This window comes from Lepisosteus platostomus, chromosome 8, assembly GCF_059453375.1.
Source record: "Lepisosteus platostomus isolate fLepPlt1 chromosome 8, fLepPlt1.hap1, whole genome shotgun sequence".
Taxonomy (NCBI): domain Eukaryota; kingdom Metazoa; phylum Chordata; class Actinopteri; order Semionotiformes; family Lepisosteidae; genus Lepisosteus; species Lepisosteus platostomus.
In genome coordinates this window covers 6,408,558-6,435,490 of record NC_142618.1, presented here as the reverse complement: position 1 = coordinate 6,435,490, position 26,933 = coordinate 6,408,558, and the positions used below count along the sequence as shown (strand labels likewise).

Genomic DNA, 26,933 nt, shown 5'->3' with positions numbered 1-26,933 from the left:
AGTTCCCAAAGGTAAAAATAGTCTTTACAAGGTTTCCATGAGGTAAACTAACTTCAATGTGGCTACAACTAAACAAACAGTTTATGCCACAATTCAAACAAAGAGCGTTAACCATACTGTATATGCTGAAATGTATACTCACTTTCACTCTCTTTTTACTGTCTCTGAAAACGTGTATTTAGCATTAAGATGTTGATAGAATCTTAGGGTTAGGGGTAAATCTAATTGTGAATAAAAACATCTATTTTTAGGATTACCTAGAATCTGTTTTAAGAAGTTGTTGTTTTTTTTCTTGAAACAACAGCAACTAAAGGATGTTAAATCACTTTACATATCAAGTAGGAACAATCCCATTTCATCCACCACTGAAGTGCATCTCCCACTTGGAAAGGTGAAGAAGTGCCAGACTGTTCCAGTCCAGAAAGGAATTTAACCAGGACACAAGGGTAAACATCCTTTTTTAACGCACAGTTCCATGCGATCTTTAGGGCCTAAGTTTTCTGGATAATGGTTTAATTTAATCCAAAAGCTTGCCACCTACTGGTCTAATGTGGACAACACTACCATGGTTTTCTTTTGAGATCTCCTATCGCATTAGCAAAATTCTTGCTCAGCTTCAGAGGTCTGATGATATCATGATAATGTCGCATGGCATATGGTATTAAGATATTTAAATGAGTAAGCCTTCTTGTAAAAAAATAATACAAATACAGAAAATACTGTTCTGTGCAGATACGCTTTGACTACATGAAGTGCTATAAAACAATGTCATTATAATTGTAAACACACAGTATCTGATATCATTATGCATCTTAAATTGCCTTATATTGTATGTTGTACTTAGAAGAAGCAATTTACCTTCTGACAACAGAAACAGGGATTGAAAATGAAGGAGTGCAATTTCCACTGACTGCCGAATCCTCTGTCCTGTTAAAAAAACAAATTCAGAAATAACTAAAAATAGATCACGTTTTTCATTCAATATTCATAGATGAGAAATAAAACAAGCTAAGATACTACAATACTAAGCCTTCTTTCTAGGCACCCAGTGCACTGAATTCAAACTTCTGACACTGAATGACTTACACAAGCAAGTCCTGAATACTGAGATATTTTAATTACACGATGAAGAACAAGAATAGGGTAACTCTTACCAAATGTCCATTCTTGCAACTTCATCAAACAGCAACAGACACATCAATGCTGCAGGTTCAGCAAGGTCCCCTGAAATTTCTTTTACTATCAAGGAGGCTACCAAACAAAACAAAAGACGTCATCTCAAAAACTATGATATACTGTATGGATGGAGCTAACATATTTAGTGCTTTAGTAATGGATTACTGCTCAGAGAAGCAGTTGTTGGCAGACAGGCTTGGCATGCTAAAGTCCATGAGGTCACGAAGAGTTGGACTCGACTAGACGGACTAAACACAATGGATTATAAAACCCTGAGAGCATGAGAGAAAAGCACTAATCTCCAGACACATCTTTAAACAAACTCGATGTGCTGCTGTTCAATAGTTACGCTCATAGCAGCAGCTCCAGTAAGTTTGTGGTCTAATAAAAAGGATGGGAGATCTCCAAAGCTATGTGAGACTCGTGGACGCTCAATCATCCTTGGCCTTCTGACCCAGGCTGGACAATTTTTCATTCCATGCCATTCAGTTTTCACTGCAGCAAGCTTTGTTCTGCATGCTAACAGGGCAGAGACTTCAGAAGGCAACACTGAAGAATCTGTTTTTTTTTTTGATTGATCAAAATGATGTCAAGGAGCATCACAAAACATTCCAATCCATTTCCAACTTTCCGAAGGGAAAAATCAAATTTTCTTCATTTTACAAAGATGTCTTATGCCACTAATAGCTTAACTGCTTCTGCTAGATTTTCTCTATGAAACAGAAATTTGATTATTCAATGTTTAACCTGCAGGTGTTTTTATTTAAAAAAATGTTATAGGCAAAAAAAGCAAAATATCTTGTCATATTGCAGGTTTACAACTTGCTAGGCAAGGAAATGTGTTTCCAGAATTCCAGAGGAATGTGAATTTAGAAATCATGTCATTTTCCTTTTATAAAGAATGACATCACTGGCAATGCTGATATTAAGCATCTTTAATTCCTCTATCCCACCTCTTAGAAGCATCATTAGAACAGAGGCCTTCTGGGCCAGGCAGTGGCGCAGGCCTGGGTCTGCATACACCAGCTTCCTCAGTATAGTGAAGCAAGACTCCAAAAGACAGTCCATACTCTGTGTGAGCAAAACATGGAAACATATAATAATTAATCTAACACATCTAATGTCTATTTTACTGCATGAAAATCAAAAGTTAATTCTTGCCTAGATGATAAAAAGTAGCTAATTCACCCCATAATTAATGTAACAAACCCCAATCCTATAAACATGGGGTCACTAGTCATGATCCTGCAGAGACCTGACCCAACAGGTTTTGTAGGTAACCTTAAATAATTAAAACATTAGTACTTGTTTCGATCTAAATTATGCTAAATTATACATTTTGCATCAGGTCCTTTTGTCCTTGAGGTCCTCATTTTGCTTATTTAAGAAATTGCAAATACTTCTCTATCTTTGGACGTAGGTGATCGAGACAGATGGGGAAAAAACCTTTTACAAACATATTTCTGAAACATCAAAAGAGAACACTACATATTAAAAGTAACTTTTACCATTTCCTAAAGAGGAAAAGGCTGGTATTTTCATGAGTTATTTTTTTTCCAGCATAATTACAGTAGTGGACGTTTTGACGTGAATACATTTTTTTCCCCCAAATATGGGCGCAAAATAAGCAATACAACTCATTCTTAAAAATGATCGATTTCACATTTCTAAAGGAGATTGAGAAAATGAGTTTTGTTTCTCATGACTGAAGGTGGTGCAGCATTTATATGCTTACCAACTGAGACATTGATATTCTTAGTACAGTAAAGGATAAAAACTCATTCATTCTGATTTTGTTGCTCACAGATACTGTATATTAATCCACAAAATTGTGGTGATGTTTGAGGAAAGGAAAGTTTATAATGAAGGCTAATTAGATCAATTTATTTCTGTATATATATGAACTGCATATCTAAGGTTTTACAGTAGATTGAAAATCATGTCTGTACTACATATCTGTGTATAAATAAATGACAGTTTCCCATGCCGTACACAAGGTTTAAAGGATAAAAAATAAGTAATTCTCAGATCTGAGCTACTAGCTACCAAATGACCAAGACCCATTCAGAAAAAAAGCTGAGTGGTCTCATATGTTGTTGTTTTTTTACAGTTTCTTATTTTTTAGTCTGAGTCCCAAAAGGAAAGCATTGCAAAATGAAAAAGAGCACCTTAATCATTGCGTAACTATAAATACACTTTTAAAACTTGAGTACCTCATTCAGAAATAAGCTGGAAAATATATATTCTTCTAATAAGGTCTATGAACGGACCATTTACCTTTACACCGTTGTGTACACATTCATTTATAAAAGATATGACTTTCTCTGTCACTCCTAGGCTTTTCAGCACTGCATGCAGTGTTGTATCTGTGGAACAATAACAAGGGGATCGTGATCATGAAATTAAATAACACTCATGTCCTGCAAAGACGTGAAATAATGAATCTCTTATAACTTAAAGCACAAAGGATTAAGTCTGGGGAAACCAGGAAATGCAAAACTTGCAATTGGTCTTGCAAGCCACTTTAAAAACCAAAATAGCAGGGATGACCAGAAAAAAACAACATGATTGTGCAGACCAGCAGTGCTTTTCTTAGAAACGCAACTTTAAAAACTGGGATTTCCTTATGTTACTGAAATTTATATTGGTTTATTTTAGGAAACTTATATTATTATATTACGTTGTTAAATCTAGTCTATTAGAAACTAGACCAAACAAAAAGATAATTTGTAAGGATCTTGTTTGTTGATTTTTCACCTGCTTTTAATACAATACAGAAACTCTCAAAGAAATCTTAAATTTAAACAGTAATTAGATAATATAGATCCTAGACTTCTTAAAACAGGACTCGACAGGTCAAACTGGGGAAATAGCTCACATTCACTACACTTTCACTGGATCACCACAGGGCTGTGTCTTGCCCCCCCCCCACTGTAACATTCTGTACATGAACAAGAGCAAGAGAAAACACAGGCATCTCATTAAGTATGCTGATGACACAGCCCTGGTCAGCTTATTAAAGGATCTAGAAAATCATTGTTGGACTGTACAAAATGAGTTTACAAATGGATGTGATGAGTTCTCTTTGATATGAAATGTCTTGAAAACCAAAATAACTAATTGATTTTAGGGGAAAAAAAACACCCCCCTCTATAATTAGCAGTCAGATGGTGATATTTTCAAAGATTCAAAGTACCTGGGACTGTTTATAGACAAAAACCTAAGACAGGACAACTGTGACAACATTTACAAAAAAGTCTGACAGTGACTCTTCTTTCCTTAGGAAACTCTGATGGCAGATAGAAATATTGTATTTGTACACTTTTCTATAAGTTCTATTGAAAGTGTCTTAATATACTGTCTCACTTGCTGGTTTGGCAACAGCATCACCGTTAATAGTAATGGGTTGGAAAAATTAGTGAAAATAAGCAGCAAAATAATTGGGTTAAATTAAATTAACTTCAATATCCATGACATGCAAAAGTTTGTAAAGAAGGCCAAGAGCTTTATAAAGTGTGTGTCTCACCCCCTGCACCGAGATCACTCTACAAGGTGGTAACACTGCTATTAGAAGTACTGCCACTCAGTAGTGTTTTGAAAATGTTCTGTAAAGCAGCTCAAATACAGTACCTAAGATTGAATAAATATAAATGCAACCATGTTTTGGCTCTCGTCTGTTATCCGTTTGACTGACAGGGAGCTTCAGAGATAAAAACTGAAGTCACACCTCCCGGGAAGGGCAGCGAACGAAGCGCTTTTAGCGTCAAAGCCGATACAATACCATGCAAAATGAGAGCCAGCTGTTCTGCGGCTGATTTCCGGAGCACAAGGTCAACAGTCTCTGAAGTGAGAATATTGTAAAGTTTGTTGACTGCATCCACCTGTTAAACAATAAAAGCAAAGTATAAAAGCTGCTGTTTGACAGTTTTTTTTTCCACAAAAAGAACTCGAAAGCTTATGTTGGTGTCATTTCATATCCCCAAGCTATTTCTATTCCTGAATCTTTTTGCACTTTTGCTTCAGACTGACGCCTTATATTGTCAGCATAACAAATTAATGGTTAACTGCACACAAATTAAATGTTCTTGACCTGCCATCTCAAATCTCAACATTAATGATTCAAACTGAGAATGGCAGTTCAATAATAGAAACCAAAGGATCTAAGGGAAAAAGCAATTGTGCATGTAGAAATGCTTAGCTATTTCTGCCCTGAAGTGCCAGAACCTCATAGTACACTACAGGAAATATTTAGTTAGTATAAGACCTGCCGGAAGAAGATTTATAAAATATTGTGATGAGCTTGGCATCAAATCTTAGCTAATGTTAACATTCCCCATTCTGCTTGCATTACTCAAGGCTTTATTGAGAACACTTTGGACAATTGGTATCATTTGAGGTGCATTCCTAACTCTAGATGGGCAAAGTGGTAGATATGCACAGACGATCAAAGGGAGTTTCTGGTGGTTTACCTCATGGCAAATGATAAGATCCTTTAACAGCTATAGATCACAACATAAATAAGGAGACTAGTGACGTGTTAAAAGCCACGCAGCTCAAAGGTAGACCTGCCCACACTCCCTCACCCCCCAGGCATGCAGCTGCAGCAATCACAACCATGAGAAAGACTAAGAGTTTTTTTAAGTGAAATTACAAACAGCAATATTTGGCAAATAGCTATTAATTTCTTCAAAAGGTTGCTAGCAACTGCATTTAAGGGGTTCGATCTCTATTTAAGAATGGCCTTACCTTAAAAAATGATTTTTCCGTATCATCAAGTCTAATGTCAACTGATTTATTAACGATATACAAAGAAGCCAAAGCAGACTGAAGGGCACTGTCCAGCAATGGTCTCCTGGTGCAAGCTCCTTCACCACTCATGAGGTGGCACATTAAATGTTTCACAGCTGTGGCCCGAACCCTGAAATCAAAGAACACATCGTGCAAAAACACAATTTCGAATAGTAATGATTACTAGAGCCCACTCACTGTGACAGCAGGAAGTATGAAGTCTAACTTAATTGCAAATGTACCTTTACCGAAACGTGCAACACTTAATTTGAGAATAATATAACTTTTTTTTTAACCCAAGGACACTAGAAGCGACTGCAACAACAACAGTGTAAATCATCTGCGATACATTAAAGTTACACCATAAATACAATAGGGTTCTGACATTTGTAAGGGTTCTGTGCAGAGAACGGTTACAAATAGCCAAATTCACCCCATACCACTACATAACATACTACAGTTTATAGTATGGTTTAAAGACATATAATATTTTAAATATTAGTGCATTCGCTTTCAATAATTAGAATAATGTTTATCGGCTCAAATGCTAATCGCAAACTTCTAACAATGAGCTAAAATAAACAACGTGAATCCCTCCTCTGCATGCAGCAGATGCCCGCACTTTCTCTCTCTGCCTTATGATTATCACACCTCGCTGTAATGAAAAGAGCAATTAAACTGGCAGTGAGCCTATAAAGCCATCTCCAGTCTGTCACTCTCCACACCGCTGACACTGACACTTGCTGTTTTGCACATTGCCTTTTGTCTCTGTCTTTCTTTTCTTATACAATTGTATTGTTGTTTTTTTTTGTACTGCTGACCATCTGAGAGCTAGCTAAATAGCATTTCGTTATACCATACACTTGTATATGAGTTTAATGACAATAACCTTGAACTAGAACTAAACCAGGAGCATTTGGTACAATATAAAAACAAGACACACATTAAGATGTGGATGCTGGGTACTTGGGCAGGCGGCAGGGGAAGCTTACTCACTAGCTAGATTGTTTGCTTGCTTGGATCTTTATACCACATAACTTACAGCTTTGCTGTGATACCTACTTCTGTTGTTTAGAGAAAAGAAGTCTAATAGCTGCTCTTATCCTAACAGAATTTGGGAACATCCCATCTTTTGTTTCGGTTGGGGCTTCGCTGATGAGCAGGACACAATTTCCCAGTGTATCTTCAGTATCCGCATATCCCTATGAATAGACAACATGAAACTGTTTGAAGTTGTCTCATTAAACACAATAAACGCAATCTCTTCTTAGGGAATGTAAAAGCCTGTGCCTATTACGGGAGCTTTCACTTCAGATACAATAACAAATTAGCATACTTATTAATAGCTTGTAGAAGATGAAGAAAAGGCTTAGTTTTTGCTTTAGTGACTCTGTAACCTCATTAATGGAAGTTCTGAACAATCTGAATCACCCTTGACGACCTTGTCAAATTATTATACACGTTCATAAACTTTCGTTCAGTTCAGTTCTTCTCCCGAAACAGATGACAAAGCTACTGCAGAGGTGATAGGAAAACTAATGAAAAAACGAAGAAAAAGATATAGGCACACTTCCAAAACATTTATGCTTTCAAAGTTGTCCATTTTCACAGGCAGATGCGACTGAAAGGGAAAGATACCTGTAAAACTGGAACCACTGGGTATAGTGCCTCAGTGAATTTGTTCCAGGTTAGAGTTGTCATCATCAATTGTCCTTTCAACAGAAAAAGCAGTATCTCCTTGGCAGCACCATTTACCTATTCATCAAGGGGAAAAAAAGACTAATCAGGGACTGATGATACAGTATATTTTATCCTAGATCTCTTCACGCCCGTCTAAAAATAAGCTTAAAATGATACCGTCTATACCTCAATGATATAATACGCGCAGGCAATCAATGTTTCAATGTTGATTCTTTAATCAGAATACAATTAATACCTTCACATATTCTCAGAAGAGGTTTCTATTCATTTCACAAAGGGCTTTTGATTTTCTGCAGATTGACTGAGATGATGCAGGAGGGCTGTTGCCAGAGGGCCACTTTTTCATTGCCGTTTAGTACCTAATTAGCAGAGTTTGGAAAAGACACTTTTGAGAGAGAACGCAACCTCCATCTCATACTTTTCACATCACCCCCTGCCCCTGTAGGAATATACACATTACTTCGTTTAATTAAATAACTCATTACATTTCAAATTTTTATAATCAGTCATTACAACAATAGAAGTCATCCATGCTTCCTTGGAAGGCCAAAGGGTCACTCAAACTACAGACCAATGAGAACCTCAGGACTGGCACTTGAGGACAGACAAGCAGCTTGGCTACCAGTACACTGAATATATATTAGAGCTGTCTTCCAAATAATGTGAAGCTTTACAGAAACTGACTTGAAAAGCTGTTTTTATCAGAGTTATCATGTGAATTACCATTAATATCGTCACCATGGTCTTACATATCTCAATTCAAATAAGTCCTTAACTTGTGTACCTAAATGAACATTATGGAACCAGAAATTAATAATCAAACAAGTGGATAATGTGCCTGAAATACAGCATCCTAAAACCACAGTGCTAGTTATGACTGTGTAACAAATGCAGTTTTGTACATACAGCTGTAGGATTTAACAAATAACACAAGCAGACAGTAATGGAGTTATTTTGTTCAAAAATGTTAAATTCATAGTACTTTTTCCCATAAATATTAAACCGCTACAAAAAGGAAAATTAAAATTAATTGCAAAACTACCGAGATGCTAAATATATCAAAAATGAAAAAAGAACAGAGGTGACAAAGGTCGTCACTTTTCTAAAGAGTCAAAACCGCAATACATGTAAATGAGTGAGGATTTAACAAATACTCCATCATTCATTACACACCAAATACTGTATGTTTAATGTTGAAAGAACTATATTTTTAAACATATTTAACATCCTTTCCAGTTGTTTCCTGCTGGATTTCCAGACGTTTTGTAATGTAAAACATTTCAAAGTCTGGATCTCATTATTTTGTTTCATTTATTATTTTTAAAAAGCTGTTCACCAAAGTTCCATTTTGGACAGCGCAACTAAAGAGAAGCAGTTCGATATAACTGCAGTGCTACTGTATGTTAAAGAGAGCACAAAGCATATAATGGAAGACAACTGCAAAGTTTGTCATAACCATGTGAATTTACATTGCACAAAGAAAAACAACACACTATGAAAATCAATTGGGGGAATGTTATAGCTATGCTGGAGAGTGAACAGGATTACCATTAATTAGGATAACTGTGGATGAGTGTGACATTGTGATTACTCAGACTGCAGCTGCCTGCTAATGCCGGTGTCACGCTACACGACTTTTCCTAGGTTTTCAGTTGTAGCCTTTTTTTACATAATCGTAAGAAAATATCAGCGATTGGTAGAGTCGCAGCGTGCACCCGTTACCCGTTGTGTAGTGTGATTTACTCTTAGGGGTGGGCAATGAGCCAGATGTGTAAATACTTAATACATGTTAAAGCGCAATACTAATTTGTTTACAATATTTGTTTGAAAGGTGCTTTATATTTTTAACTGTTTTATTTTTGTAAATTTGTTCTATAATTTGTATCTATTTTGGAAGATGTTTATCAATAGAAAACAATGCCCGTGTTACATTTTTCAAGATGTTTATGTGCCTGTTCTCCATGTTGCTTGTTTGCTTTCATCCGGTGCTCCTTTATTCCGGTGTGCTCCACGTTGATAGGCTGCCAAAATGCGGCGGAATGCGAGATGTGGAACCATGATGAAAAGTCATAAGGGAATCGTGTAATTAGTTACCCCCTGCAATGCCTAGTCTTATAATTTGGCACTCTGTAGGACAGAAAGGGCAGCAAGATTCAGCAACTGCAGTCGTTCAATTTGACATGCTCTCCGACTAGAAATCATGTCGAGTCATGTAGTGTGACGCCAGCTTAATATTTACACCCTTCTTCCTTCCTTCTTTAGCCAACTAATCCTCTTTTTGCTCTGCTTTCTCTACCCCTATGCCAAAATGAGGAATTGTTGCCTGAATTCTGACTGTTCACTCAGATCGCACAAACTCAAGCCTGGCAGAAACGTTTAACATTGTCAACCGCCATGACTTGTGTCAAATTTAGGAAACAGATTGACGGTATTGGGATGTTTTTGCTAGTTTTTGGGATATAAACAGTACTGCAAAAAATAAATAAATCTGCGCAACACCTTACTGAAAGTGTTTTTGCTTCCTTGTCGAGCAGCTTACCTTCTGTTCTTGGTCCTGCAAGCCAAATGTGCAAATCTCATACAGAACGCGAGGATGGAGGAGAAAACAAACCCCTTCACAAATCGACGATACTGGCTTTGTGACATTCTGGATTCCCAAACAATCCTAATAAGAGAAAACAGGGGAATGCTAAAACCAATGGCATTCATTCCCAAAAAGTATAATTCTGATTTTTATATTTTATCTTCAATCCTTTTGTACTTACGGTGATATTTTTTTGATGACTGGCTTTCTGAACTATCACTTCAGTTATTCAACCATATCGTAGATTTTCTGGCACCTCTCATGTAATCAATCAGTAATTTCTTATATTTAGATGCATTCAGCTTTCAATCTGATTAACTTCCTGTGAAAGGTCTACACGTCTAAAGGGATAAACTGTCTAACAGGAACTTTGCACCTTCACTGCGTTTCATGTAATGTAATCAGACAGTTAACACAAAAGTCTACAAGGCTGATGCCGATACCTTCACAAGATGAAGGGTGCAAGAATATGTTTCAGTCTTCACAGAGGGGAGGGGATGGGACAGTAGCTTCAAAAACACCTTCTGACTTTCGGTCTGAAGTCGTGGGCTCGACTGTGTGGATTTCCAGCTAAAATAAAGAGAGCGAAGAATAAAGATTAAAAATAAAATAAGAACATTCAATTTTATCTGCCTTTAAAAACTATAATCTATTTTTTATATTTACTTTGGAAGGGAAAAATGTTTTTTTAAATGTTTGCATTTCATTTAGACACGTGCAAGGTATTAGATGCAGGTAGTACACACAAACTATAAATACAATGTGGAAAAGGCTGAGATAGAAGAGGCTGCTTATGAAAATGATTTAGGTGTTTATGTTGACGTATCATTTAAAGTACATCTTCAAGTGTGGTCAAGCGATTAAAAATGCAAACAGAACGCACTTTCTGCACTCTTTAAAAGGATGGAATTTAAAATCAATGGATATTATATTAAAATTCTATAACACTATTGTAAGGCCTCATTTAGAATATTGTGTACAATTTTGGTCTCCATGTTATAGAAAATATTTTGCAGCTCTGGACTTGGTGGACGATATACTGTACATTCTGGAGTTTAAGGGAATGTCCTACACTGACATGCTGAAGGAAATAAATCTCTTTAGTCTTAAACAGGAAAAACTACAGAGGGCCTGAGATAAGTTTTCAAAACCTTCAAAAGCACTGACAACCCAGTGGATTTCTTTGAGTTGAAGAGTGAAACAAAACCAAAGGACACAAGTGGGAACTACGTGGAAGGAAGTTTAAAACTGAAAACAAGAGGATCTTCTTTACACAACAAGAGAATGGAAATGTGAAACAAGCTACTCAGCCAGGCTGAAGATACCCTGACTTCTTTCAAAGGAAAAGCTGAGATCTGATGTGATCTGAGGATCAATGAACTATTAAATACCAAATGGGAAAAGTGGGCCGACTTCCCTCCTCATTTGTAACCTATTTATGATAGTGTGTTATGCGACTTTAACTGTTGAAAGCTACACATTTGCTACTGTGGTAAGTTAGGCCCCATCTGTTCATCTTGTTTCAATTAAGTTTTTAAATAAGCTGATAAGCATGCTGAAAAGAGTGAAGAATAAGAACAATTATTAATAAAAATTACTGTACATGTAAGAACAGATTCCAATAAACTCCTTGACAACGGCCAAGTGCTGATGGCATGGAAAGCCTTCTACTGCCTGATCTGCCAGCTCAATTAGTTCCAACCAGTTCTTTTCTCCCTGTTATGAAAAACATTCATGGATTAGCACATTCATTGTTCATAATTTTAGTGTTAGAGTTCAGAATTCAAATTTAGTTTACAGTACATTTTTTCCATTAATACTTACTGCCACGCAAGAACATAAATAAAGCCTTAAGTTTAGGTAACAGTGTAGGCGAAAACTCATACAGGAATAAAATATGCATATTAAGTTTACAGAAATGAATGAAGATGTTTCGATTCGGTTACCGCATCAGCATATGAAGGCTGCAAAGAAAAAACACTGCATTTCTTTTCTTTTCAACATGGAATCAACCTTTAACCTGTTCCTTTGCAGACATGAATTAATTTTTGCAGGGCGGAGCAGTGGCACTGTGGCTAAGGATCTGCGCCTGTGTCTGGAAGGTTGCGGGTTCAAATCCCACAGTCGGCAGAGGAATCCTACTCCGTTGGGCCCCTGAGCAAGGCACAATGGTACAATGGCTGACCCTGCGCTCTGACCCCAAGCTTCTCTCCCTGTCTGTGTGCCTGTGTGTCTCATGAAGAGCAAGCTGGGGTATGCGAAAAGACTATTCCTATATGGCTAATAAAGTGATCTTATCTAATCTCTCTCCATATTGGTCTTTAAAGGAGACTAATAAAGTGATCTTGTCTTAAGTCACTTCTCTATCAAGTAGTTTAATAAAGGGAAACCATCCATCAAATGTTCTTATCAGATGCAAACTTCCTCAAACTGGTTTGAGGCTCCGCTGGGACTACCGAAATTCTAGGGTACCTCCCAACACTAAAGTTGTGGAACTTAAACTGCGTTTGCTTACCTCCGCTTTCACTTCTTTTAAAAAGGTGCAGGTAGATTCCATCCACTGTGCTGCACGAATCACTCTTTTGTACGTGCAGTAGTTCTCAGAGCTGGCCTGCTCCAGGTAGGCTGTGGCGGACTCGTGAATGCCTGGGAAGGCCATACTGAAAGGCATGTCCATGCTAAGGAGAAACAGAGCAGCCCCTGTGCTCTCGGGCAAGTTTTCACTGACCTGAAGCACATAAGAACATAAGAAATGTCACAGATGAAAGGAAGCCATTCGGCTCGTCTAGCTTGTTTGGCAGTTATTAGTTAATTGATAAGAGGATCTCATCGATTACACCATAAAACAACACCGACATGACAAATCAGCAAGTGAAGCAAATGCATGAATTATTCACCACCCACTTCACACGAGGAAGATCACCCCCTTGCACGTCTCTCACACCAGTTCATAAAGTCAGGGATGCCCTGGTAGTGAAATGATGCCAGCTGGGCCCTGACCCGTTTCTGTATCGCCAGTTGGGCCTCATTGTCGCCACCGAAGCTGCAACATGGGAGGGGTCCCTTTATCAGCACGAACGGATGAAAGTGGAAGAGCGAAAGATCCAGACAGCAAGGCAGATAGAGTTACAGTCCACCTACAGTAGGTCCTCAATACTCAATCCACTGCACTGCAGCCTCTAGCATGCAATACTCAATTCGCTGCATCCAGGGCGCCAAAGAAATCTCTTCAAGGTCAGATATCAGTGATGGCAAAGAGGTCCAATTAGCAGTGCAGGAGTAGTTCAATGACCAATATCATTTGATTTGAACAGCCTTAAAGACCAGGAAAAATATCCTGTTGTAATGTGCTGGAAAATGTACTGTAATTCTTCCCAACCTAACATAGGTCAAAATATACCTAGGGAATGTCTCAAATCTTCCCTCAAGTACTATATTCAGTGAATAATTTACTTTACCGACTTCATTGTTTGCAGAAATTAAAAGGGCATCAATAACATTTTTTTTTATTTTAATAAAACACTTTATCCAGTTTTTGTGCAAAGTATCAAAGGGTTCTTAATATCTAAAACCCTAAACATATCAGAATTTTTAATTGCATGTTTTAATGTAAAATATCCATAATAAATCCTACCCTTAGAAATGACAGCAATCATTGACAAGATTCTGAGTCGGATTAAAAGAAAAATAGAGCTCCTGAAGCGGTTTATCATCTGAGACATTATCAGACAATTATTAACCAGACCTAAAGTCAAGATGTTTAAATGCATTAAGCCAAGAAATAAATGCCGCTAATAATTTAGCAAAGATTGAATCAAACTTGCAAACCATTAATCAAAACATTAGAATACTACTCAAGAAAAATAAGGCATCAACAGAAAAATCAACTATGATGGACTGAAACAGTACATTAATTAACACTTTCCCTGTGCGATTTTCAAGAATTTCATTATGCATCATCTAAACAACACTTCTAATAAGATCACAATGGTCCTGCTTATAAAACAGTGTGCTTCTTTGTTCTATGATTAGTGCATTCTAGTTTCAGACCTTTTCCACTGGCAGGAGAGTCTGCAGCAGCCGAATGGTGAAGATTGCAGTGCCAATGTATGCCATTCTGTGGTGGACGATAACAGACTCCACTTGATCTGCATAGCCGGCTTCTTGATGGTGAGACAAGATGTCTCCTAAACAGTCCATGGATGCCAGCAGCTTTTCTTTCTACAATAAAAAAAGAATTACAAGACAAATTTAGAAAAATGTAATCCAAACAATCTGAAAACAATGGCAGCTTAGCAGGGTCAGCTCATTAATCACCCTCATGATGAAACAATACATTAATTAACACTCTCCCTGTGTGATTTTCAAAAAGAAAAAACACCATCATGATGAGCGACAGTATAAGGGTAACAGAGAAGTGGCTATTTCTTGGCTTAATCATTAGGTTTTCTATTCACACACAGATACGTTTAAGAAGTCCAAAACTCCTATACAGTACCTCTTTTTGCAAACTGCACAAGTTACAACAATTTTCAAAAGCCATAAAATGCCAAATACATCAATAAATACTTTGCAACATGTTCTTAACAGCTAAAATAGTTGGATGTGTTCATATATACTGTACATGGAAACAAAGCTTATATTGCATGCATACTAAGATTTATGGACAAAACAATGGTAAGAAATTGAAAATAAGTGTTTTTCAGCATAAGGCAGCTATGAAGGAAAGCGTTAAGGTTTACATATTAATCCTAATGTATTATTTAATATGCTGGAATCAATGTATTAAAAAAATCCTTTCATTTGAAGGAATCTAAACCTTCCAAAACTGAAGGGCAGCACTGAGAAGTGGGAAACTGCTTCACCAACTTAATTAAGGAGGAGAGAAAGGTCAGCAAGACTGGGCCAAGAGATTTCACAAGAATCATTCACCGATACCCTGGCTTCGTCAAGAAATCCCTGGATCAATTAACTACTAACTACCAAATGAGACAGCTGGGCAGAATGACCTCCTCTTATGCACTTATGTGCTTACAGTATGTTCTTTATCCTAACACTACAATGCAATGGATTTTCTTGTCACTCCTAGGACACAGCACACACAGAACAATTCAGAAATTAACAGGTTTAAGTTCACTTAAAAAGACAGCGGACAGCAGAAATGTGATATGGTTTGGAAAATTTCACATTCTAAATTGACATCTGTCACAAGCTGTCTGTACTTCTGGATACCAACAGTTTGAAAAGCAGCCAGAGGTTAAGAAATATGTTAACTTGCCAATTCCAGTCCAATTAGGCTGTTGTCATCCCAGATCTGCTCAGATATGCAGTCTTTCAGGAGAGGCATCACCTCGGACAAGAGTTCCAGGACACGAAGGAAGGTTTTCATGCTTTCTAAGAAGTAAACATATTTTCCTACTTAATATCATTATGGTCAGATACAAGACAACTGCTTAGAGTTTATGTTCAGGTTAAATTTGCATGCACCAGTAAAATACAACAAGATCTCACCTGTCCTAAGGAGAGGCAAGGCATGCTCGATGACTGCCACACAGAACTGGGCCAGGCTAAGCTGCAGAAACTGCAGCTCTAATACATCTTCACTCTCCATCTCTGGGAGCTCCAGATGAGCAGTGTCAAAGGGAGACTGTGCAGGCAGCCTAGGGTCCGTGTCTCTATGAGAGCTGCTTCCACTGCAAAGACAGTTACAACACAGTTCGACTCATTTTGACGACTTCTTTGACAGGCCAACAGGGAGAAGGTTAATTCAGCCCACATTGCACCTTTTAATCGAGGATCATTTGCCTGACAGAGAACTCGGGTTCTGCACTCTAAGGGTAAGATATGAAGTAGAGGATCCATTGTTCAGCTCAAGGAGGACGGAAATTGCAGTTTTAGATCAAGCCTGTAAATATTTGTATTTCTGGCAATGCAAACAATTGCCACAGTTCTGGCAAATCACACCTTTCTGAGGACATTATGAAAGTTTACAGGCAAAGCTGTTTGCTTTCATCTAACAAGACAAAACTTGCAAATATTTTATTTTATACCAAAGAAAATGCCAGTTTTGGTTGACACCACGTAATACAAATCCTTTCACCAAAGACGATGACCTCTTCTATGTAATCTATGAGGTGACAGATTCTGTTCACCCTGGTTTGATGTTTTAAAGACTGGAGTAAGGGGAAAAAATAAAATTGCTCTCTGGAACATCATACAAGTCTGACAGACTAAAATACACTGGCCATCAAAAGTTGAAAATTGCCGTTAACCAATGGTCCCCATCCAATTTGAGGGTGCAATTTCGAGCAATTCTGCAAAAAAAAGAATTTGTAAAAACATCAGCATCCAGTGGAGCACAGCTGGCAGAGACTTATACGAGACTCATGGCTATAATTTCTGCCATAATGCCTCTGCCAAATACTGACTCAAGGAAGGAGAATATTTATGCAATCAGATATTTTCTGTTTTATATTTATATATTGTATATTTCTGATATATATATATATTACATGTTATATTTCCAAATTTCCAATTGGCCCTTACCAATCATGGCCTCCTAATACTCCCCCTCTATGAATTGGCTACATTACTCTGCTCTCCTCCCCACTGATAGCTGATGTGTGGTGAGCGTTCTGGCGCACTATGGCTGCCGTCGCATCATCCAGGTGGATGCTACACATTGGTGGTGGTGGAGGGGAGTCCCCATTACCTGTAAAGCGCTTTGAGTGGAGTGTCCAGAAAAGCGCTATATAAGTGTAAGCAATTATTATTATTATTATATTAATTTAGGACAATCTGTAGAATTCTTTTCACTTTGACATCATAAAGTGTTTTGTGTTATTCAATAAGAAAAAAATCCCAATTAAAATGCATTATGATTCCATATTGTAACACAGAAAAATGTGAAAAATGCCAGGGAGGTGAATACTTCTGATAGCTGTTGTACCTGATCCTCCAGGAAATTTTAATTTCTGTCAGTAGCAATTAAAAACCAACTCAATAATTGTTATTTTGTTATTTTGAAATTCTAACAAATGGCAGCAGCAAAATCTGAAGGCTTCAGGCATTAACTGTTGGTTGTTCCACCCTGTCCTACAACTCCATGTTAAGCACACGTACTACACAGGTCAGGCATTACACAGTACAAACTTGACACTGTCTGGTGTATACAAATAATTCATCTCAATACTGAATGCAAGTGGTTTTTTTTTACCCTTTCACTGCACTGTTCCTTAGAAGTGTGACTGTCTATAAAAAATGTAATTATAATTTTCTCCTTTTGTAAAACAGTTTTAGATATTATAATTTGTTATTTATAATTAGTAATTAACATTAGCGTTCTCAAACAAATATATAAAAATGAAAATTGGTAGCTAATCAGTCTACTGTTACAAATTACCAGTTACTGTAAAAAAAGAACTGTAAAATCCAAAATATATCCAACTGTGTGTGAAAAATTCAATTTTGAAATGCAAATCTTATTTGAGGGATTTTGATTAGGTTTTCAAAAAAACATTAAACATGCAAATAAGAGCACTTAAATATTAATAATAATTTCATTGTAAAATATATACAGACGACAAATTCAACAAAAAAAAACACCATCACAATTCACTGTCCTGCTGTCCAATATCCTGCCGTTATCCAGCAGAAGGGGGTGTCTTTCGAGCAGGTGGCAAGCTTTGCAGGTTATAAGCATTGATCAAATAACGTGCCAGTCTAGAACTGTTCCACTGCAATCTTAATAGAACCGCACACAGCAAAATCATCATATGAACCATTAATGATTAAAACACAGAAAACACCAGAGCATATTTATCAAGCCCCAGGAGTTAGTATTTTGTAAATACTTGCTCCTGGCAAGTATTACACTGACAAGGTGCCCCCTGTAGTTTGCTCTGAGGCTTCTCTTCTGAGAGGGCATTTTTAACGTTCCTCCAGGCAGAATTGCTCTATGTCCTTCAGACCCTTTGGTTGCCATTAGTGATCTGCCTCCTTGAATTCTAAAACATTTATTTTGTATGCAGGTAACCATTTCCAGAACCAGATATCCGACCAAAATGTCCTGGTATTTGTTGGAGTTCATGATTCCGCCTACCATATCAAGGGCTCCAGGATTCAGTGCTACAAAACAACCTCAAGTCATGTTTGCCCCTTCAATATTTCACAGCAGGCGTGATTGCTTCCTACACATGAAAAATGTTTCACATTTTTGTGCTAAATATAATGCTGATGAGCATGCCCAAAAAGCCCAATTTACATTTTTACTTTCATACTTAGATGTGTGAAAAAAGTGACCAGTTTTCTATTTAATTAATGATGACAAACGACTTTGGTCTGTTCAATGCTATTGCAATTACACTAAAACATTTTTAAACAAGACCCATTATCCTAATGTAATGAAGGGCCATTTCATGCACTGTGCTTAATTCAACTGCTTGCTCAAATACAATGCTAGACAGGTTGATACATAAATATTTATCACTCAAATATTGTAGAGAATTCACAGAATGTATTCCATTCCTTGCAGTAGCTTAAATATAACTACAAATGTTTATTTAATATAGGTTATTAAATATTAAAATTAAGTTTCACATCACATCACTTACCAATAAATGCACGGTTAACATACTGCTTTATCCTATTGTCTTCACAATAAATTAAAAAACAATCTACAGCATAAAATAACACTGATTTTATTTCACTGTCGACCCTGTTCACTGTATATAACAAATATCCTCATCCCGTTATATTTAAAAAACTGCATGCAACAAATCATGCAAGTTGCACATCTTTCTCGAATTTCCACAAACATTGGCTATCTTGCTTAAGAAGAAAAACAGGCAACAAACTCAGACCTCCTTTTTTAGGATCTACTGTCAATTTTAGGTAGTGTACATACTGTGGGGAGAATCTGACTGCCATTCAGGGTGTCCCTTTATTCCCTTGTGTATCAGAACAAACAATGTACCCATCACGTCTTTACAGATTTTCCTAGTAGAGTGTCTAGATCACTGTCAAGAGACTTGATATCATTCACAATGCTATATTGCTTTCCTGTAGCCATAACCCACATACGCTACTGTAGTTTTACATCTCCATCAGAACCTCCGTGGCCAATTTTACCCGTTAAGGGTCAAGGCAATCCAGAGCCAACACGGGTTTAAAACGTGGATTTCATAAAGCTTAGTGCTCAAGGATTCAAAGGTCTGGAAAGACTAAAAATGACAAATCAGCTGCAATAGAAATTTCAGTAAAACATTCTAAGCAGATGTAAATTTTAAAAAGGCCTGGGAGTCATACCTGGACGAAGCAGCGTCTCCGTCCTGCCCATCCCCTCGGGCTCTCTGAACTGTCCGGCCGATGACCGAAGGCCTGGGACTGGAGTCTTCGGGCGAAGGGTTGCGGGACGCCTGGGTTCCCCTCATCTCCTGGGAGTAGGACACTGAGGAATTCTGCGACACCGAATCTACAGGATTTACAGCATAACATCACAGGTGCTCCTGCTGACTCATTTAAGATGCTCAACACCCAGAGGCCAAGGGGTGAGATTTTCTTAAATTAAGAGCTTTCATTTGAATCAACAGTACAACACGAACCAGGCAACAGGTGTAAACTAGGGGGGGACACATCTAAAACCAAAAACACAAGGAACGTCTTTACACAAAGAGTTGTGGAAAAATAATTTTAAAATAATCTGGAAGAAGCTAACCAGACATGTTGTGGAAATCGATACCCTGGCTTCTTTCTGGATGAGATCACTGGATCAATAACGTAGCTACTGATAAACCTAGATGTTAGATAGAGGGTAGAGTGGACTTCTCTCATTTCCAGCTGTTCGTTCTTAATTTTAACCTACTGTAGTCAGTAATCAATTGATTCCCAAAGTATGTCAGGATTGAAATTTAATTTTATTTCATAATTTCAACCAACTGGAAGACAACTAAAAAACGAAATTACTTTATAATGACCTGAAAAACAATTCAAGTGGTCATGAAAAAAAATCAAGTTCTATTATCCCAATTTGCTTGGATGCTTGACAATGTTATGAGGTGCAGATATGAATGACAGATAAATACACAACCAATCTCCAGAAGTTGACTGAAACATTTAACATTATAAGCAGCACTCGGTCCCAAATTCGTGTCTTCGTTCAGTCACTGAGATTAATTCACAAGATATAAAAAGAATGACTGAACACACAGGCCTCACCTTGCTTGGCTGAGAGGAAGCTTGGATCTCTGTAAAAGTGAAGTCTGCTTCTCAGATTTGTGCACAACTGCTGCAGGCAGGCAATAGCCTGAAGTGTTAAATACACACTGCTGCCTCTGCCACCATTCAGCTTTAGTAGCGAGAGCAGATTCTGTAGGGCAGAAGACCTTTGTTCAGAAAGGAAGAAAGCAGCAATCAAAGCTGAAAGTTAAGCATGCCACCTGACTAAAATATCTTGGGTGGAGCATCTGAGAACCTCATATAATAATAATAATAATAATAATAATTGCTTACACTTATATAGCGCTTTTCTGGACACTCCACTCAAAGCGCTTTACAGGTAATGGGGACTCCCCTCCACCACCACCAATGTGCAGCCCCACCTGGATGATGCGACGGCAGCCATAGTGCGCCAGAACGCTCACCACACATCAGCTATCAGTGGGGAGGAGAGCAGAGTAATGTAGCCAATTCATAGATGGGGATTATTAGGAGGCCATGATTGGTAAGGGCCAAATGAGGCCCATCATATTCACAAAGGGAATCAAGTCTGGGCTTTGACTGGGCCACTCAAAGACATTTACCTTTTTCTGCTGAAGCCACTACTGTCACATTATCTGTACGCTTGGGGATCTTTGTCCTGTTGGAACATGAATCTTTACCCCAGACTGAGGTCTTTTGCTAACTGAAGCAGATTCACCTAGTGGACAGCCTCATTTGGCTCCAATTTTTAAGTTCCACTATCCAAAAGATTGTGGTCCTCTGGAATCAATCCAAACAAGAGCAACCAGATTTCCATTCCAAAGCTTAAGGCTTGGATTTTTTGCACTGTTAAAATGTTATACCAAAAGGGGACTGGTGTGAACTTTGATCATTAGAGATCACTCGGCTCCGAATGTAAGTATTACTTTATGCCCGTGTGAAAATGAAGACAATGGATTTGACCCCCACAGGGAGCTTCTGCGTCTGTCATGGCCTGTACGTGCTCCTGTATGTTCTGTTACCTAGCAACCTGGGAATTGAGCTTCACGTCTCACATGCACTTTCATATACGTACCTGCACTATTTTTGGACGCTGAAGAAAAATCTCAGCTGGGAAATCCTGCATAATCACATCCTGCAGAAGTTCACAAGTTGTGCGAACTAAACTGTGGTTGTTACTCCTCAGGGAGCTTGAAATGAACGCAGAGATTAGAAAAAATGACCGAAAACACCTTGAATTCACAAATCTGACTGGTCTCATTGTGATTCTCTTCACAGTGCATTTTTCCACGCCTAGTTAATTTAGCTGTGATAATGTAATTCAAAAGTGAGTCTTATTTTCAACTGCCAGGTGAGAAGCCCAAGAGATATTTAAGGACATACAGTAAAGCTCACAAATGATGAGAGGCCATCCTTCTTATCACTGTCTTTGCCAGCTATATTTGAGAGCAGGAAAAGTGTGAGCGTGAGTCAGAAGTGTGTGTTGGTTAGAGAGGTAAAAGTAAAAAGTTATGACTTTTCAATGTGGAATTAAAGAAAGAAAAGACATGTTTCAGCTGTTAAGTATGGAAGCCCGTTTCCGCCAGGGAGTAAAAAAAAAACGCGCTATGGTGTCTCAGAATTGCGACTTAGTATCTCGGAATTGCGACTTTGAAATAGCCATATTTCATTGTCTGTCCTTTTGTTATTGTAACGGATTCGGGTTCTAGGGCTTGTGCCCTCGCCGCTCCCACCCTAGTTCGTGCCTCGCTGCACTAGCTCGAACCTGAGTCTTGCCAGCTGAGCTAAAGAAGACCTTCTTTTTTAAGTAAAAAAGGACATACAATGGAAATACGTAAAAAGTATGTTTCAGCTTTTATAATTGTGAATTCTTCTGGATGTGAAGTGCCTATTTCTGTATCTTATTTCATATTCTGTCTACGTAAATAAAACTATTTTTAAAAAGCCCACCGTGCACTATTCCATCCGGGTACTATGGAAGCCTCACTGGCGGAAATGGGATTCTATAAAAATTAGTGTAATTAATTTGATTTTTATCAGGGCACTGTACAGGACAAGTCTTCAGGCTTATAGATCCTATGATCCTGTACGATTCATGCAAATAGTGTAACGGAACGGCCGACATACAGGTTGTACGATCTGGTTGCAGTACACCACCCTCCCCTGCGCATAACAGGGATGCTGGCCGCCGGGGTTAAAGAAAGTGTTCTTAAAGAAAGTGAGCCAGTGCAGCGAGGCACGAACTAGGGTGGGAGCGGCGAGGGCACAAGCCCTAGAACCCGAATCCGTTACAATAACAAAAGGACAGACAATGAAAAATGGCTATTTCGAAGTCGCAAATGTGAGATATAAAGTCGTAATTCTGAGTTACTAAGTCGGACTTCTGAGTTGCTAAGTCGGAATTCTGAGTTGCTAAGTCGCAATTCTGAGTTGCTAAGTCGCAATTCTGAGTTGCTAAGTCGCAATTCTGAGTTGCTAAGTCGCAATTCTGAGATACCATAGCGCGTTTTTTTTTTTACTCCCTGGCAGAAACGGGCTTCCATAGTTAAGCCTTCAATAGGCGTACCCGCAGAAAACGTAAGAGCCACAGCGTTTGGTTTTTAAGTGTGGAATTAACACTTTTTGAAATTTACCTTTCGTTTGATGACAATATATGTCTATCTGTTGTTGTCAAAGCTAACCAGGGAAAAGTGGAAAACTTCAAGCACTTCACTGCATCGCCCACTGTCGAAACAAGACATGCAACACAAAGCCTCTTTACAAGGGAACATAAACTGCAGGAGAAATAGCAGGGTGCCTGACTGCACCACCAAAATGAATCACAGGGAGAAGACTTTCACAGATGTATTTGAAAAATCCCTGCGAAGTTCTAAAGACAGCTATAATTATACAGTATCTCATAATACCAATGAAATGCTGCAGTAAGAGAAACATGTAAATGAAAATCCATCTGTCATGTCAGATACTAATACACTTGTCACCCCCAGACCAATAAACCGGCAGGAGAGCTTGTGAGGAACCACGGATTTAACAAGACTTCCTTGAATTCTTTGACAATCTTGTTCCCAGACCATGAAGTAAACCACAGAATATTCCTCGGCCCAGCTGAGCTATTACCTGCTATTGTGTGTGGAGGGATAGCCGATTGCCTTGTGTCTCGTGAACTTTTCTGGAAATATCCCATCATTGGCGACACCTCTTCTATTTGCTCAAGAAGGACTTCGAAAAAGAAATATTGAGAGAAATAAAGCTAAAACATATACCTTAGACAAATACAAAAAACAGAACAATTCATTAAAGTGAATTTTTCTTACATTCACAGAGAACTGTTTCTACTGGCACAAAACCAGTAAGAACCAAAAATTAACATCGGCTATGTCGTTTCAACTATAGAACTAGCTGAAAGAAGGGTGCGATGAGAAAGCTGTATTAAAGAGCCTAATCTCCAAAACTAACCCGCGTAATCTAAACCCACGCAAACAGCCGTGCAAACAAAAGGAGAATCACACAAATTGTGACACAAATTTCACTGGTCTTCCAAGATGAGTTGTGAAAACACCACTGAATCAGTTCCAAAGCCGAGTCACTTCATCTTCGTGCACCTTTATTTTCAGCGGCTGCCAGCTCCTGCCCTCGGTCAAAGGCCTGTGGACAGTCAGGAGGGAGCTCTGGGAGCTGGAAAAGCCTGTCCAAGATGCCATCCACGCTTGGCTGCAGCTCTGGTTCCACGCTGGGCCGAAGCTGAGACAGGAACTCCACTGCTCCCACCTCCCTGAGCAGCTGCGCTGCCGTCGGGTGCTGCAGTGAAACACACAGAAGGACCTGACAGCTGGGCTACACTCCATTACCCACCCATCTATTTTGTAACCGCGAGGGCGCCAGACCCTATCCCGGGAAGGAGGGATGCACCGATATGGAGTTTCTGGGACGATAACAATAACCGACAATTAACAGCTTGTTGTGGCTGATACAGATACCGATAACCGATCATTTTACTTTTTTTTTTTGCATGCTAGCTGCCTCGTATTCTTTAAATAATTTAAATTGACGAGTTATCCAATGACTAACTTGATCATTAGGGGTACTGAAACTCTTGATTTTGTTTCCTCCTCGTCGTACTTCGGCTGAACACATTTGTTGCACATTGCAGCTCTGTTGTCCTCTGCGGAAATGGTGAAAAAGTTCCACACCGCCGACATTTTCACCCTGCAGCAGCTGTACGGTCCCCAGTCTAGTGCGTCAGTGTGTGCACATAAAAAAAAAAAAACTAGTTGCGCCAACAAAAATAAGGGCGCAGCATCATCGGTTGTAATTATCGGCTGTAATTACACTGTCGGGACGATTAGAATAATTACATTTTCCTATTCATCGGAGACTAATATATCAGCCTCCGATACATCGTGCACCCCTACCGGGAAGCGAGGGGAAACACTCTGGAGGGGACACCTGTCCATCGCTGGGTACATGCAAAAATAGACATGCACTTAGTCCCCTCAGGGCCAATTTTCCCAGAAGCCAATATGTTTTTGGACTGTGGGATGGGACTGGAGCTTCCGAAACAAGCCCTCGCAGACACGGGGAAAACATGCAAACTTCACGCAGGTAGCACTGCATTGGACCCAGGGCTTCTGGGACTCTGCGCTCCAAGGCAGTGATGCTAACCACTGAATCACTGTGCCACTCTCCTACACTCTCTCATAATAGTGATAATTCCAGGACAACTAATTAACACTTCTCAACAGAACCTTTCTTTCAACGATCATAATCAATTTCAGGGTTTGTCGCACAGTCCTTGGTTAGTTGTGCCTCCTTATCATTCCATGAATGAAAGGATTGTTAAATACTTGCAAGCATTTTTCTGTTAGGTTTTCAGATCACAAATCCCTGAAACATTTATCAATGAACGCAAATACCAGGACTAACAAATAAATACATCTCGGGTTTCTTAAATGATTTATTTCATGAATTGCATTATCATCATTATCATTATCATCATTATTATTATTATTATGGCATCATTATTTTAAGAACTGCCTTGCTCTCTCTTGCTTGGCAAACTTACTTTGGCTAAGACATTCAGGAGGCCCATCACTTCTCCTGGTGTAGGTACCTCTGGGAAGTTAAACCACTCCAGCAGTGAAACAAACAGCATTTTCTCTTGGGCAAGGTCGGGAACAGTAATTAAGGCATGTTCCAGCTTAAATACGATGTTCTTCACGGCTCGCTCTCGGATTTCCACCAGGGGGTGACCTGCCAAATACAAACACGTCTGAAACGTCAATCAACAAACCGTTGAAATGCATTTATAACAAAGGAACTCGAGAGCTTACCGTTCTTAATCGCAATGTACAATTCATAAAATGGGCGCTGGGCTCATTAACCAAAAACCCCGTTAACGACTGTTTTAGGTAGATAGAAACTACCACTGTCATCTGTGGGTTCCACAGAGATGCTTGTGGTAAAATTGCTGTCCACATATTAAATCAAAAAGAATTTGAAATATGATTTAAAGAAAATCATCGAAATGGTTATATGGAGAAAATGGTGAATAAAGAGATTTTTAGCACTGAAGAAATGGTGCACATAACAAAAATTTTGCTGAACTTAGATCAATACGAGTATAGCTACAACTGAGTTGGGGTCACAGTCATCCGTCAGCTTTACTTTTTTTAAGGAGAAAAATAACTCTACTTGTATACGATTAAATAATCGTCGTTTTATAGAACTGGCCTAGCTTTTTAAACTCTCCATTTGGTAACCCTGACAACTGATAACTTTAGAGACAACATAATGAGACCCAATTCATCCACTTCAACTACACGAGTTGTTAGTTACATTTAATAACAAAAGGAATGTTAATATAATGCATTACTAATACCTAATTCAAACACGGAGCTGCTTTATTCTTAAATCGTGGGCGGTAGTGAACTAAATAATACTTAAATATCTAAACGACACAGTATGCTTGCAAATAAATATGTATATTCTGAAAATCTACCAGATTTATTAAATTAGTCAAATGCAGGGGGGATAGGCCTAATCGAAGAAGAAGCTAAATGCTTACCAATCTTCTTGATCAGCGTAGACAGCTCCATATTGTCTTTATTTCGTACTGAGCCAAAGACAAAACCATATATTTTCAGTTAAACTGCCATCAGCTCCTGTCACCTAAAACCGGGTTTGTTTTCAACAACCGCGCCAGGGTTGTCCGGAGTTCTTCTTCCGGGTGACGCAAACTTTCCCCTTTTCTTCGGTGCCCGATGAACGACTTAATGCTTCCAGACACAATGTAATTTTTATATGATAAATGTGTGTTTATTATTTGTACGTCACTTTTTTCACATTTTCCGTGTCATATCAAGCCAGAGTTTGTTTGTTTTTGTGCATAGCAGCCAGCAAAGAACGACATTTCCCAGAAACCACCGGAAACGCCCTATTCAATAATGACAACAGAGCAGCGGCTGTTCGGTTACAGAGTGTGAATATA

General features: G+C 38.5%; 1 protein-coding gene across 1 annotated transcript in view; it reads right to left on the bottom strand.

Moving 5' to 3' along the window:
• The window catches only part of rttn (rotatin), a 70,042-nt gene extending 43,334 nt beyond the window's left edge, over positions 1–26,708 (bottom strand). The window contains exons 1-23 of the mRNA XM_088642200.1: positions 26,511–26,708; positions 25,509–25,696; positions 24,049–24,244; positions 23,564–23,665; positions 23,080–23,170; positions 21,522–21,636; positions 20,465–20,615; positions 19,556–19,721; positions 15,761–15,942; positions 15,524–15,643; positions 14,300–14,466; positions 12,765–12,977; positions 11,853–11,965; positions 10,693–10,819; positions 10,205–10,330; positions 7,603–7,719; positions 7,027–7,166; positions 5,923–6,094; positions 4,958–5,057; positions 3,454–3,542; positions 2,130–2,247; positions 1,155–1,251; positions 859–927 (exon numbers count right to left, since the gene is read on the bottom strand). Coding sequence (XP_088498326.1) covers positions 859–927; positions 1,155–1,251; positions 2,130–2,247; positions 3,454–3,542; positions 4,958–5,057; positions 5,923–6,094; positions 7,027–7,166; positions 7,603–7,719; positions 10,205–10,330; positions 10,693–10,819; positions 11,853–11,965; positions 12,765–12,977; positions 14,300–14,466; positions 15,524–15,643; positions 15,761–15,942; positions 19,556–19,721; positions 20,465–20,615; positions 21,522–21,636; positions 23,080–23,170; positions 23,564–23,665; positions 24,049–24,244; positions 25,509–25,696; positions 26,511–26,541 — 2,990 coding nt within the window. The 5' untranslated portion in view covers positions 26,542–26,708. The remainder of the gene's footprint in view (positions 1–858; positions 928–1,154; positions 1,252–2,129; positions 2,248–3,453; positions 3,543–4,957; positions 5,058–5,922; positions 6,095–7,026; positions 7,167–7,602; positions 7,720–10,204; positions 10,331–10,692; positions 10,820–11,852; positions 11,966–12,764; positions 12,978–14,299; positions 14,467–15,523; positions 15,644–15,760; positions 15,943–19,555; positions 19,722–20,464; positions 20,616–21,521; positions 21,637–23,079; positions 23,171–23,563; positions 23,666–24,048; positions 24,245–25,508; positions 25,697–26,510) is intronic.
• Between the last annotated feature and the right edge of the window lie 225 nt (positions 26,709–26,933).